At 36.8% G+C, this 15,142-nt stretch overlaps 1 protein-coding gene and 1 long non-coding RNA gene across 5 annotated transcripts; one reads left to right on the forward strand and one right to left on the reverse strand.

Annotated features, from left to right (window-relative positions):
- The first annotated feature begins 413 nt into the window (after nucleotides 1–413).
- Nucleotides 414–3,703, forward strand: LOC140674476 (uncharacterized). 4 transcript variants are annotated; one of them, XM_072908024.1, is made up of 5 exons: nucleotides 414–568; nucleotides 2,336–2,528; nucleotides 2,683–2,852; nucleotides 2,946–3,172; nucleotides 3,410–3,701. In XM_072908024.1, exons 1-5 carry the CDS (start codon nucleotides 490–492, stop codon nucleotides 3,575–3,577), a joined length of 837 nt encoding a protein of 278 aa, XP_072764125.1. In that variant the 5' UTR covers nucleotides 414–489; the 3' UTR covers nucleotides 3,578–3,701. The 4 variants fall into 4 exon arrangements, with proteins under 4 accessions (XP_072764125.1, XP_072764126.1, XP_072764128.1 ...); XM_072908025.1 differs by having other exon boundaries at nucleotides 418–568; nucleotides 2,946–3,228; nucleotides 3,410–3,703; XM_072908027.1 differs by having other exon boundaries at nucleotides 419–568; nucleotides 2,946–3,246; nucleotides 3,410–3,703.
- A 472-nt stretch (nucleotides 3,704–4,175) lies between these two features.
- Nucleotides 4,176–5,901, reverse strand: LOC140674546 (uncharacterized). Its single transcript, XR_012048245.1, has 4 exons — nucleotides 5,804–5,901; nucleotides 5,201–5,728; nucleotides 4,813–5,085; nucleotides 4,176–4,723 (listed from the first exon to the last, which is right to left on the reverse strand). It is a non-coding gene; the product is annotated as an uncharacterized lncRNA (long non-coding RNA).
- Nucleotides 5,902–15,142: the final 9,241 nt, after the last annotated feature.

Consider the following 15,142-nt stretch of genomic DNA (forward strand, 5'->3'; position numbering starts at 1 on the left):
TGTGTGCGGTGGCCTTTCGGGTCTATCGGAGGCATTGTGGAAACTCCTATCGGCTGGCTGCGAACTACCGATTCGTTTTTGTCTTATTACAGGTAAAGTTTAGAGAAAATCAAAAGTGTGCGTGCGTGCGTGCGTGCGTGTGTGTGTGTATTTATACATGCACGAATATGTATACAAGCAATTATGTTCATCGCGCGATTGCTTAATATGGCTACATAAAAATGTTTCAATAATAACATATAACATGTTATTCGTAGTATATAAAAATATTGCACGCAATTACGCAATAACTAATAAAATATATTAATTAATTCATATATATGAAATTTCTTATCTATAATTTATATATATAGCACGGACTTGAACCAAACGATAAGTTTACCATCATTGTCGAAAAATGGATGTAGCAAGGACATAAAACAAATGAGAAGTTTTACCGATAGTATCGAAAAGTGGATGTGGCTAAGTGTTTCCAATTCCTAAAAGTGGATGCAATGGCACTGCTGCACAACATGTAGAAAACATTTTACGAAAAACGCTGGCATGGCCGCTCTCAGGTTTCTCTCTGGTAAAACACTTCCTGTGTACCAAATGTAAAAAGTAACAGGCATAGAGTATGCATAATCGGAACTACATTAAAAATATAAAGCGTTGTTACCATCGCAAATGCACGCAGTCGATAAAATAGAGAATTTTTTCATATATAGTGAAAAAGGATATTCAGATTAAGGGTCGACAGAAGGCATTGTGGAGACTCCTATCGGTCGGCTGCGCACTACTGTTTCGCAAAAACAGTATTACAAAATACAAAGAGAATCTTAATAAAATTGTGATATTCGTAATGGGAGGGTCCCGTTAGCACACATCTCGATAGCACACAATCACACATATTGACCGATGCCTAGGGTAACCAGCACGGTTAGCCAATCAAAAGGTTCAATTGTTCATTGGCCAATTAGCATTGTGCGCTATCGGATCTCGTCCTTCGTAATCAGTAGGATATTTCGCAGGTCGCTACAGAGCGATTTTTTGAGAAAAAGATCGAAATAAAATTTTCAAAAATGTGTTGCTGATCGCGAGGGTTACCGCGGTCAGGTGTAACTGCGCCTTGAATTCGAAATCAATTTATTATAAATTTTTTAGAGTCAAAAATGCAAAATCTGGTTCTGTAGTGACCTGCGTTATTATATAAAGAATATATAAAAAAAGTTTCACGAAGAAATATAACTTCTTTATGAGCTAAATATTGTAGAAGCGGATATTGCTATCTGCACCTAAGGTACAGCTAACGAATCGATGTTGGTAGTACCGCTTGCTAAGGAGAGACAATGAAAGACAATACCGTCGTTTTTGTCTCTCTTGAAATGCAATAATGTTTGTACGTATACAGACATACACCAGTGTATTGAATAAGAATTCATTTCTCAATGTTGGTGACAGTGACAAGTAGTGTGTTAACAGGGATTCTAATCCAGGTGCTCGAGGGGGGATCGGGGGCGGGGGGGGGGGACCGCGGGCGCGGGGAATGACGTCACGCAGGTCCGCGACGCGGTTTGTAGACGAAGGGTACGCGGGGAGGGGGGAGAGATCCGCGACACAGCTGTAGGTCCACGACGCGGTTTGTAGACGAGGGGTACGCGGGGAGGGGCAAGAGGTCTGCGACACAGCTGTAGGTCCGCGACGCGGTCGGTAGGCGAGGAGGGACAGCGGAGAGGAGGGAGAGGTCCGCGGCGTAACCGATGGGTCCGCGAGTAGAGAGATGGATAGAGAGAGAGAGACAGCGCGATAGACGTTCGCAACGCGGTAGAGAGAGACGGCGCGATAGGCGTTCGCAACGCGGTAGACGGAGACGCGTGGTATAGGATAGGATAAGGAGAGCGCTATGTGCATTGTACATAGCGTAGGACAATGAGAGCATGATGTGGTGGGAAAAGGAGAAGATTACAATAGGAAGATAGTGTGAGAGAGAAAGAATGAGGATAAAGGGAAAGGATAGCGGGAGCGCGATAAGACGGAGGCTAATATCCGTATTCATAGTCCGTCCTTATCTCAAGGGTGGAGGAAACCTTAATGAAGAATTCTTTGAATCTCCAAGGCTGTTTTATTTCATAGATGAATCTCGAGTCTTCCTTCCAAAAGGAAAGAATATTTTAGGGATTTTTAGGGATTTACTAGAGACAACATTGTTTTACGCGCCTGCAACTAATTTCACATATAAACTTTCAAGTGATTGAGTTACAAATAAGTTAAGTTAAAAGTATATTTATTTATTATTTTTTGTGCAAGTTGTGATCGCATTGCAAATATAATAAATAATAAAAATGTCATTATACAGAACGGGAGAGAATGCTCTTGGCGCAGCTTGTTTCAGAAGAAGCTATCGAAAATAAAAAGACAGGTGCTTCAGATCTAAAAGATAAGGTGGATGCATGGGAAAGAATTACAAAAAAATTTGCTAGAATTAGCGAAGAATGTACGCTTCGCTCTAGCAAACAGCTGAAAAAATGCTGGGATAATATGAAACAAAGGTAAAAATAATGATTTTACTAATAATTTTATTAATGATGAGGTTATATAATTATTTTAAGTGCACACATATTCTTCTTCCTATATATACTTTTATATACTTGGCTTGTTATATAATATTTTAATAATAATTATATTATTAATTAATTATTTTAGAAAACGAAAATTAAATACGACAAAGCGGCACGAACGGCTTATGACAGGTGGAGGTCCTGCATCAGTACAACCGAATGATCCAGTGATGGCATTCATGGATGCAACAAATGCAAATTTAGATGTCGAAATTGATTGCCCATTCGACAGCACAGCAGTATTTGAGAAAGAATGTATAAGCACTACATATAATTCTTATTTTTTTATTATTCTATTATTATACATATATGGTAATAATAATTTATTCTTTATTTTTTGCTTTTCAGATAATGTAAAGATGGATTATGCGTCTGAAAGAATAGTCATCGAAGATGAAAGTGAGAAAGAGAATGAGAACATTGATGATATCTGTCATGAAGATTATATCCATCAAAATATTTTATCTACATCATTTAGCACACCAAAAGAAAAAATAGCTACTTCAAAGAATAGCACATCAGTAGAAAAAAGGGCCACATCAAGCATAAACAATGCATCAGAAAAAAAAGTCACTGCAAGTGTTAACGCATTAAAAGGAAAAAAAGCTACTTCAAATATTAAAAACATAGAGTAAATTTTATGAATTAGGTTATATTAATTTTTTAACAGATTATATAAATAATTATTATTATTATTAATATGAATAAGATTTTATTTTTTAAAATTAAGGTAGAAAAAAGTACGTAATAATTTTTATTGCAATAAATTAATGATAATGAAATACTAATAATAAAATAATTTCGATTTTCAGAATATCCGTGACGAAAAAGAGTTACGATTAATAAAAATACGCGAAGCAATTGAGCAACAGCGCGAGCTTCATCGTAAAAAAATAAAGATTGCTGAAACAGAGGAGCAGATTGTTCTTGTAAAACTTTTGAAGGAGGAAGAAGCGCTCAAGAGTAATACATGTAAATAATATATCTATAAATATGATAAAATGACTTTTGTTAATAATATGCTATAGATACAAGTTATGTTTTTTATTATATATTTCTATATGTTTATATGTATTTCAGTTTATACAAAATTATGTAAAATATTTAATTATTTTTATAAGTGACTAAATAACTATAAGTGTTCTTATAAATAAATGTTATTCTTGATAATTAATATAAAATTCTATGTTTGTTATCAATTTAATGGAAATATATATATTTCTTACAAACAATGAAATATTGTCTGTTTATATTTTTAAACGTCACTTTGAGGACTGTGTTTTGTTGATATTCATTGTCAGTATTGAAAATCTAAAGTGTATGTGACAAATTAAATAGATTTGCAGTACTGTCAATGAATACCAAAATGCGGTTTATATAAAAGAATAATTTATAGAGAGAAAGAGAGAGAGAAAGATTTGTTATAAAAAAATATAACATTCTTTAAGTTAAAATTTATACTTAATATATTATATATTTGTTTTATTTACAATTTGATCTCGTATGTACAAATCTAAATTTATTTATACAAATTAATCATAAATTTACATGATGACAACATTATTGTTAAATCACTCATTGCAGATATAAAATGAATATAAAAATATAATTATAATTCGCTATTATGTTTTACGAAAAATGTGTTAAAATGAAAGCATTTCTGTGTGCAAGTCCTACTCCATTTTGTTCTTGATTTATAATGTCTTCAAATTGTATATTTTCATACAACTCCTCTTCGATTACTTCCTCCAGATTATGTTGAATAGATATATTATGTAAAACTGCAGTGGCACAAATAATTGCCACCGATGTGCTCAACTTTGTTCTTAAACCATAATGCAGCATGGAAATCGACGTTTCTAAACTCCAAACAGTTGTTCAATGATAACTCGTATTTGTTTATGTGCAGTATTATACCGAACTTCTGCATCTGTCTCAGGTCTTAAAATAGGCGTCAGTAGATAACTGCGGCATACATATCCACTATCACCAAGTAAAATTCCGTTTAGGTGTCCCAACTCGAAACGACAGCGCAAACCGCTTCTATCAAATATTACAGCATCATGAGTTGAACCTGGATGTCTAACAACTATATCGAGAATTTTTCATTGAGGACCAGCTACAGCCTATAAAACAAATATATCATAAAAATTAACTTTATATAAACTTCATGATTATTTAGCAAAATAAAACCGTTGAAAAAACCTGTACATACCTGTACATTTAAAGAAAACCATCCTTTTCGATTTCGGAATATCTCTCCATTATTTCCTCCAGGATTCGCAATACGTATATGGGTACAATCGATACATCCTATTATGGATGGAAAGTTGGCCATTTCATAAAATTGATTTTTATTCCTTCGACGTTTTTCTTCGGTGGAAAAATTAATATATACACTTAAATGTGATGCTAAAATTCTGGAAACTCGTGCAACAATTCTCGATACTGATGCTTGACTGTATCCTCGTAAATCTCCATTAACAATCTGCAATTAAAACAGCATATAAATAAAATAAAAATAAATTATCTATTTTAATTTTTATATATATATATATATATATATATATATATATCATAGTGTCGGAACAAAATTTACAAACCTGAAAGCTACTCGTTGCATAAAAACGCAGTGTTATTAAGAGCTGCATTAACGGAGAAATCGGCAGACCTCAATTATTGAACCATCTTAACTTATCATTCACTAAAGGTAATAGGATCTCGATTATGGCTCCTTTGTTGAATATATATCTTTTTCGAAAAGGAACATCTTCGAAAAATTCCATGGGATTTTCCCAATCACAAATATATCTTTTCGCAAGTCGCAACAAAATCCGATCTTCTACATTTTCATCTTCAAATCCTTCGTCAGAATCGTTAAAAAATTCGTTGTCCATCATGCACTTTTAATGTGAATGCGTAACATCACAAATAATAACAAATTGAAATGTGACAGCTAACTTGAAAAGGTTATGTTTGCGCATCATCCGTTAAAAAAGGTTAAAATCTCCTCCTTAAGGAAGCTCGTGACCTTCCTTGAAATAAGGGAGCTAATAAAGTTCCTTGTTTGGGAAATCCGAAAATGTACGTCGACATTTTCTATCTCCGCGTCTAAAAAGCGGAAGCGGGGGCTGTAACAGAAAAGAAAAATGAACATTTTTATTAGTACCTTAAAAAATAAATATTTAAAATTTGAGCATACTTACGATAGGGCTCCTCTCCGAACAATCTGCGGAGGTAGAATATATCCGCGTACATTTTTGGATACTCCGCGTCTAATTCTGGGAGTGGGGGCCATCACACCACAGGTCCTCCCACTCCGCGCACTCCTTGTGATAGGCCCGCACCTAGCGCACCTCCTGCATGTGCGCTATGCTGATGTACCTAGGCACAGGATAGGCGCCTATTTCGAAAATCTATTAAAAAAAAAAAAACAAATATATTATAAATAAAAAAGCGTATAATAATCATAATAAAAATTACTTACATTTCCAAACAGGACTTCCGGTAGCGCCTGGAATAGGGCGCGGGCCATATTTCGCGCTCTTCGGAGTGCGTGACGATGGTACCGGTGATATGGAACCCATCCGGGTACCCGTAGGTGGCGGTACCCCGTCTCAAATATTGCCTCTATAAAAGCAACAATTTGTGACATATTTAACTTTATTAATCACTTTACAAATGTACTCACTGGATCACAGTCAGATACTTTATGCTAGCTCCAGCGGAGGCTAGGTAACGTCTCGGTAAAAAAATAGGGTAGGGGATGAGCATGACATAAGAGTTAGTACGAATGCTTACTTTTCACAGCTCATAAAAAATTAAAAGCTGACGTGAACTGTCGCTCCACACGGCATTCATACAGATAATTCTAATTGAATAGCATAAAAAATATAAAATATACAATATAAAATAGATAATATAAAAAATAAAAAATTAAAATAAGGGTAGGGAGGGAGAACGTACCACAGCGTCTTCTGAAAAAAAAAAAAAAACATCATTATTAATATTTTTAAAATTTTATAAAAATGATAAATACATACACAAATCATGCATAACTTCTTGTTTACCACATGTGTGTCTTAATTGCGTGAGAGGCGAGTCGCTTTCTTCTTTCTTCTAAAAAGTCTATCCTTCTTATTCTTTTTATCAGTAGCAGCCTCATTTTTCGAAGATACTTTATTTTCGGAACATCTTCAAATTGCATAAGTTCTATATCGGTATTTTCCTTGACCACATCACATAAAAAATCTATTTTGTCACGGATCTTGAAAAACAGTTTTAACGATCTCGTATGAGTTTTTGACAAACCAATTTCACGATTTCACAAAAACTGCACCACAGAAGTCACAGAGCCACCGAGGGCGTCGGAGTGTTCTCTCCACTGCATCTTATCGCGACACTTACACAATAATAGTTTTTATTTTTCATGCATTAGTCTTTTTTCGTACAAAACGGACAAAAATTGCACGGTATTAATTGACACAGCGGTCTCAGACATCTACCGCATTCATATGAATCATGGATTTGCTGATAAATTTCACTTTGATGTGTGCGCACCACATCACTCCCAATCTGTGACCTCTCCGGTAATAGCATGAAACACGATATACAATGTTTAACAGAAAACCCAAGTTTATAATAAAAAGATATAATGCACAGCCGTTTCATTTCATTATATGTACGAATTTGTACATCATCTAACGTATGAATAATAAGTTCCACAACATCACTGAAATCACTAGAATTACCATCAAGAACACTATCGTGTAAGGATTCTACATCCGAATCAGAATGCTCGGACGAAAAGTCCATCGAATCGAACGACTCGGCAAACTCGATCGAATCGGATGAAAATTTCACCAAGAGTGAATCAGGCGACTCGGAAGAATCGGACGACTCGAACGAATCGGATGTAATGTCCATCAAGTCATCCATAAGCACAAAGTTTTTTTTTATCAGATATAACAAAAAAAAATGTCACAAGGATGACCGCAAACTCGCGTTTTCTTCCAAACTCGCTTTATCAGATGCGACAAGATTGTCACAAGGATGGTCGCAAACTCTTTTGAAGCACACGCTCCTCCCAAATATATATATTTTAATCTCACATCTCTCATCTCCCTCTAACTCGAGTATCACGTCTCATCTACATCAGCATTTTCAATATCTTTAGCAGAATGAATGTAAATCCAACTATATACATCATACGTTTTATAAAGAATAGGCGAAGAAAGAAATAATAAAAATCAGTAATAAAAATGGTAATTTATTTATTTATTGCAAACATCATAGAGTAAATCATTTACAGCACATGTTAACAATTCACAATCTACGAGTGATTTGCCGTCAAACGCGTCACTCTCACGTATCACTTTTACCGCATCATAAACATTAGTGATATTGTTGCGTTGCAAAACGCTAACAAATTGTTTAAACTTTTCATTAACAATATATGTATTCTGACACAGCCAGAAATGCATATGATCGATACAGTCTTCAAAATCGAATAAATGCACTAATGTTTGCGGATGCATATACAAAGAATTATTAGATAATGTTAATTTAACAATCTTGGAATCAGTTAATGTAATCATTTGGATAGATAGATCGCAGATCCATAATAGCTCACTTTCAGTCGATTGTACATGTCGTTCAATATCGGCACGTTTCTGCATCAATGAGTGCCAGGTAACGATAGGCAATACTATTTGATTGTCTCGGTTATCACCAACAAGTAATTCCACATATGACATAGCTCCGACGCTTATTCCAATCTCCAAGTATTTGTATGATGTCGGGGTTAGAGCATACCTTCTTCCCAAGATACGACCCGCGCGATGAGACTCGGATGAAATGCTACAAAATTTTAGAAAAATGTTATTAAAAATATAATAATAATATATATAAATATTAAAAATATTTAAAACTAATATAAATAATAAAAATATTATTTAAAAAATAAAACTTACTCTTTCTTTAGCAGAGTGTCCGTAATCGGGACATAATAATTCATGTTGCTTCCTTTAGCGGAGATCACAAACGATTGACACAATACTAAATTATTTTAAGTATTAAAACACAATTTAGCACTACACACTGCAATGTGGAGGGGGTTATTGTTCACAATTTAGCACTACAAATTGTAATGTGGAGGGAGTGATTGTTGATACAGCAAGTTTTTTTTCTCCAAGCGCCTATATACAGCTGCTAATTAATAATTACATCTCCAAAGATTTTAGCTGAATGCGCTTCAAATTTTTCCATGCGTCGAGGCGCGACAACATTTTTTGATGAAATCACACCTGAATATTCTGAAAATGCTGATGTAGATGAGACGTGATACTCGAGTTAAAGGGAGATGAGAGATTAAAATATATATATTTGGGAAGAGCGTGTGCTTTAATGTACGTGACAAATTATCAAAAAGTAACTCGCAGTTGTATGTAATTTGAAACTACAAATTATCCACGTGCTAACGAATCTTATTAAAATGTTTAAAGTGTGCATGACAAATCCGTAGCTGCATGTAATTTGAAACTGCAAAACTTTCGAGCGCCGATGTGCAGCTGCTAATTTTCGAAATACAGCAATAAATTTTTTCGACATAACGTCATCGTTAGATGACAAATCGCTAAATGCGTGATAGAAACGTCTATGAATCGCGATATAAATTCGCTGCAAAGAGGTGCACCTCCATTATTTTTGAGTCGTGCATCTTGTTCGGTCTGAAAAACATGGCTGAGCAAATTGTGTGGGAGCAATCCACCCGAGTAAATTCAGTGGAGGAGTACATTACGTGGGAGGCGCAATGTAACGAATGTATCGAATCGTTGGAAGAACAAAGTCGAATTAAACGACCACGATTGTTGATCGGAAATCGACAATCGCTGATTGCTCGAATCGCGCGACTTGAAAGATTGGAAAATGTGAGCGCAGGCGTTTCGTACACGCGGGTGCAGGATGCAGTTCGCGAGAAAATGGATTGATTTGGCGAGAGATCGGTACGGCGTTCGAAGGTTGTATCATGACTGGTGCGATTATAAATTATAATCACATCGAACCTCGTCAATTTTTGGAAGACGCGAGTGACATTGTGCTCGAGCACGCGCGAGCCGTTATGCAAAAACACAACACTGTGAAAGTGAATACAGTGTTTAACGGCGAGTTTGTGGCGGGCGATAAGCGCGCCAATAAATCAATTAATACGAGAAACTTTGAACTCTTTCGTACATCCGATTTACGCGAGTGGTATGAGCGGCGAGTCGCCGAGTCCATCTTTGCATCGCTCGAAGAATTTTAGGAACGCGATAGCGAATGGGCATTATCGCGTATACTAAATTTGACAGTAAATATAAATAAATATAATCCTATGCACGCCGGATGTTGCGTGCAATTACCGCGAAAGATAATAATGAAACGAGCAGTGGTTAACGTGCAATCTTAAGACAATGCATGTTTTGCGTGGGCGGTGGTGGCTGCTCTGTATCCAGTTGAAAGATACACAGACCGACAATCGTCGTACTCGCATTATACAACAGTACTGAATTTCCAAGATATTGAGTTTCCAGTCACTCTTAATCAAATTAAAAAATTTGAAAATTATTATGACATTTCAATCAATGTGTATACCATCGAGAATGAAAACATTATCCCGTTACGCCTTACGGAGCAAAAGAGGGACAAGCACGTCAACTTGCTCTACGTGCAAGATGCGCGAGATATCGGATTTCGCGTGGATCAAGAATTTATCCAGGCTTGTGAGTTTGCAACTCAGCAAATACAAGGTTAAAAAATATATCTGCGTTCGGTATGTATATTTAATAAAACTGTCTAAAAATATTTAAAACAGGAATATAAAAATTTTAACTTTTATTTTACAGATGCATGCACTATTTTCACTCGGACGAGAAACTACAGTCGCATACAGTAGACTGTGAAAAGATGAACGACTGTGCTATCTGGTTACCGAGCGATAAGGACAGGCGGCTCGCATTCGCCAACTACAACAGGAAGGAGCGACTACCTTTCATCATGTATGCCGATCTGAAGTGCGTTTTGGTGAAAAAAGAAGAAAATTTTTATCAACATCACCAAGTATTTAATATCGCTTATTATGTACATTGCTCGTACGATAATTCGTTATCCGCGTATCATTCTCGTCGCGAAGCCAATTGCGTTGCGTAGTTTGTTGATGAACTTAAAAATTTGGCGCAACATGTAGAAAATATTTTAACAACCAATGTCCTCATGGTAAATTTAACGCAAGATGAAGGGAAAGAATTTCGAAGCGCGACTCAGTGTCATATATGTGAGAAACCATTCGTGGAAGATGATGATACGCGCGTACGCGATCATTGTCATTTGACCAGACGGTACAGAGGTCCCGCGCATTCAAATTGCAATCTAAATTACAAAGAATCTTTTTGCATTCCAATAGTATTTCACAATTTATCCGGCTATGATTTTCACTTTATAATCGAGGAAATAGCCACAGCGTTCGAAGGAGAAATCGATTTACTTCCGATAACAAAAGAAAAATATATTTCATTTACAAAACATGTTAAGGGTACGAAAGACAAACCGGGAAATCACATTAAATTACGTTTCATAGATACATTTAAATTTCTCACAACAAGTCTCGACAAATTGGCATCTTTTCTGAGCAAGGATAAACTCAAAATTTTACAAATAGAATTTAACAATTTATCCGCCGAGGATTTCAATTTACTGACAAGAAAAGGCGTTTTCCCGTACGAGTACATTGACTGCGTAGATAAATTGCAAAATGCATGTCTACCATCGCGAGAATCATTTTACAGCTCCTTGACAGGTAACGCAGCATCCGAGAGTGATTACGCTGAGATTGTGTGGAAGCGATTCTCAATTCGAACGCTAGGCGAATATAGCGATTTATACCTCAAAACTGATGTCTTGTTACTAGCAGACATTTTTTGAAAATTTCCGCGAGAGTTGTATCAAGAGTTATGGGCTCGACCCCGCGTATTACTATACTCTTCCCGGCTATACGTAGGACGCCATGTTAAAGCATACGAAAATTATATTCGAATTACTTACAGACATTGACATGGTTATGTTTATCGAATGAGGTATACGCGGTGGTCTGAGTCAATGTTCCAACAGGTACGCGCGTGCTAATAACAAGTACATGCAGTCGTATGACTCATCGAAACCATCAACGTACTTGATGTATTTCGATGTTAATAATTTTTACGGATAGGCAATGTGTCAACCATTGCCCTATGCCGATTTTCAGTGGGTCGATAATGTTTCCAATTTTGATGTATATCATCGATCGCGCTCGATTCGTCTACAGGCTACATCCTTGAAGTCGATCTCGAGTATCCGCAGCATCTTCACGATTCGCACACTGATCTACCGTTTTGCCCGATACGCGACAAACTACCTGGCAAGCGCGAGGACAAGCTTCTCGCAACCTTATACGATAAGAAGCGTTACGTGATACACTACCGCAACCTGCAGCAATGTTCCTGTCACGGTCTTCGTGTTGCAAAAATTCATCGTATATTACAATTCACTCAATCTCCGTGGCTCCGTACTTATATAGAACTTAACACAAAATTTAGAACACTGGCGAAAAATTAATTTGAAAAAAATTTGTACAAACTAATGAATAATGCCGTGTTTGGCAAAACGATGGAAAATGTGCGCAATCGCATAGATGTTAAACTTTTAACAAAATGGGACGGAAGGTACGGCGTAGAGGCATCAATTGCAAAACCAAATTTTCACAGCTGGAGCGTTTTTTCGGAAAATCTAATCGCTGTGGAATTACGTAAACTCGAGGTGAAATTCTACAAACCAATTTACGTGGGTATGTGTATTCTCGATATATCCAAGACGTGTTTGTACGAATTTCACCACGATTATATGGTACCAATGTATCGGGAGAGATGCAAAGTCATGTACACTGATACAGATAGTCTTATATATCACATTGAGTGCGACGATGTGTACACGCACCGACATAAATGGTGTTCGTCGGTAAATGTGTATGTACGTACACGCACCGGCATAAATGGTGTCCGTCGATAAATGTGTATGTACGTACACACACTGGCATAAATGGTGTCCGTCGGTAAATGTGTATGTACATACACCAATACATTGAATGAGAGTTCATTTTTCAATGTTGGTAACAGTGACGCTGGAATTTTCTTGTCGCTCCGGTAGACCCTTAAGCGCTTAAAATTGCAAACGGAAAGTTTTTCCTTTTGGGTGCATGAGCATCGTGAGTATGTCAAAATGGCGGAAAAACAGATTGTTCTTTTGTGTTCACTAATTGTAATAATGTTCGAAATATTGTTTGATGACGATGAAGATTCTTTAAAACTTAATACAGAAGTAGAAAATATTCTTTTAATTTTTAATAAGTATCGCGAGAAAACTGCAATATTACGCCTAAAAAATTACGTAGAAAAGATTTTACCATCATATACCGATGTACAATTTAAATCACATTTCAGTTATTAATCATATATTAATCATATATTAATCACATTACAATTTAAATCCATTTTTCTATTCACCATGCGATACCACGGGTACGTTCCATTTACACGCGCTGTAAGCGTTCACGCTTTTGCTGCCCTACCTCGATGAAATAAGCATTTGTGAGCACGAGTTATGACGTCATTAATGCGTTTCTAAGCACTTATAACTTCAAATGGAACAGCGTAAGCAATGCTTATAAGAGCTTTAAGCGTGTAAGCGTTCAAAAGGAACGCACCCTATGTGTTGTGAATAAGCCACGTCTTAGCCGCGGGATGAATGCTTCGAAGCTACGTGGCCGAGGAAAATAAATGGTGTTTCCTCTCGATTTAATTATAATGTTTATTGATTGCACTTTCCGGACTGATTACACAAGAATGAAAGGATAAAAGCTTAATAATTGAATCGTCGCATACGTATCATGCACACGAAGTGATTCTAGCGCTCCTGCGTAGAGGATTTCCACTCGATAATGCCGACGCTACCCGACGCGACATCTGCCGCTACGTGGGCATATTAAGCGGGTAAAAAAGGGAGAATTCTTAACACCCTGCCCTCCTTGAAGGCACTTGCCTTCAACAAATTAAATCCCGTAACTTAAAATGATAATGGATCGCTAGCCTGAGCCATTTGTTGGGAGGGACATGGTTATTGCATATGGCTTACGCTAAATCCTGTAAGTATAAGGAAAATTAAACATATAAAATATAAGGAAGACGGAAACAATATAACGTAACGTAAACAATAATTACTTATTGCACTAATTATGGTTTAACTTAAGCTTAGTGATCTTTGGCATAACATAATCACGGAGTAACACATACAACATAAATTACTTTGGCAATACCTTGGCTTAAGATTAATGCATACGGCATAACTCATGCATATTTGTGTATATAACAAAAATACTAAAGGCTACATAGCTGATAATGAAGGGAAAAGAAATAAACGTAATAAGATAGCTAATTATTGATAGGTAATATTGCGATTTTAGTTAGCGGTCTCAAAAGAGATCCTGATGCAGTCTTTACGGTCGCAATTCGTACATGTCCATCTGGACCCGCATGAATTTTTTCCACTCGACCTATCTGTCATTGCAAGGGAGCTAGCCCTTGCTGTTTCAATAGAACAAGCTGATTTTGTTTAACTGCTGGCCCTTGTTGGCCTTCCACTTGTTTCGCTCTTGTAAGAATTGGAGGTATTCAGTACTCCATCTGCGCCAGAAATGCTGCTTAATCTGTTCTACTCTTTGCCATCGAGCATCGAGCAGTCGGTTTTCACTTATATCTATTAAGTTTTCGTAAGGGAAACTGTTCAGGGGGGTGTCAACCAAAAAGTGACCGGAGGTCAAGCAAGCTAAGTCGTTCGGATCCTCGCTTAATGACGTAAGCGGTCGGGAATTCAGAATTGCCTCTATTTTATATAACGCTGTTGTTATTTCTTCGAAAGTCAGATGCGCTTTACCGACGATTCGATTTAGGTGGTATTATGCGGATTTGACCGCCGCCTCCCATAAACCTCCGAAATGAGGGGCGTTCGGCGGTATGAATTTCCAAGTCGTTTTTTGTTCGTGCATAAATTGCTTGATCTCAGACTGTGTCTCATCATTTTTTAAAAACTCTAAGAATTGTTTCAATTGCCCCTGGGCCCCCACGAAATTGGTCCGATTATCCGAATAGATGCATGACAGTTTATCTCTACGCGCAGCGAATCGCTTGAGTGCTGCTATAAATGCACTCGACGTTAGGTCACTGACTAATTCAATATGGATCGCTCTAGTTGCAAAACACACGAAAATTGATACATATGCCTTTATTAATTTCGCGTTACGTCGCTTGGCCTCACGTAAAATTAACGAGCCCGTGTAATCGACGCCGCAATGATAAAAGGGCCACGAGACCGTCACGCACCCGGCTGGTAAGGAACCCATAATTCAATGAAAGTAGCGGACTAGATACGTTGATGGCCTCATTGCTGGATAACGCCTTGTATTCGTTGGGAAACGCTTGCTT

This window comes from Anoplolepis gracilipes, chromosome 16 (assembly GCF_047496725.1).
Source record: "Anoplolepis gracilipes chromosome 16, ASM4749672v1, whole genome shotgun sequence".
In the NCBI taxonomy this organism is placed as follows: Eukaryota; Metazoa; Arthropoda; class Insecta; order Hymenoptera; family Formicidae; genus Anoplolepis; species Anoplolepis gracilipes.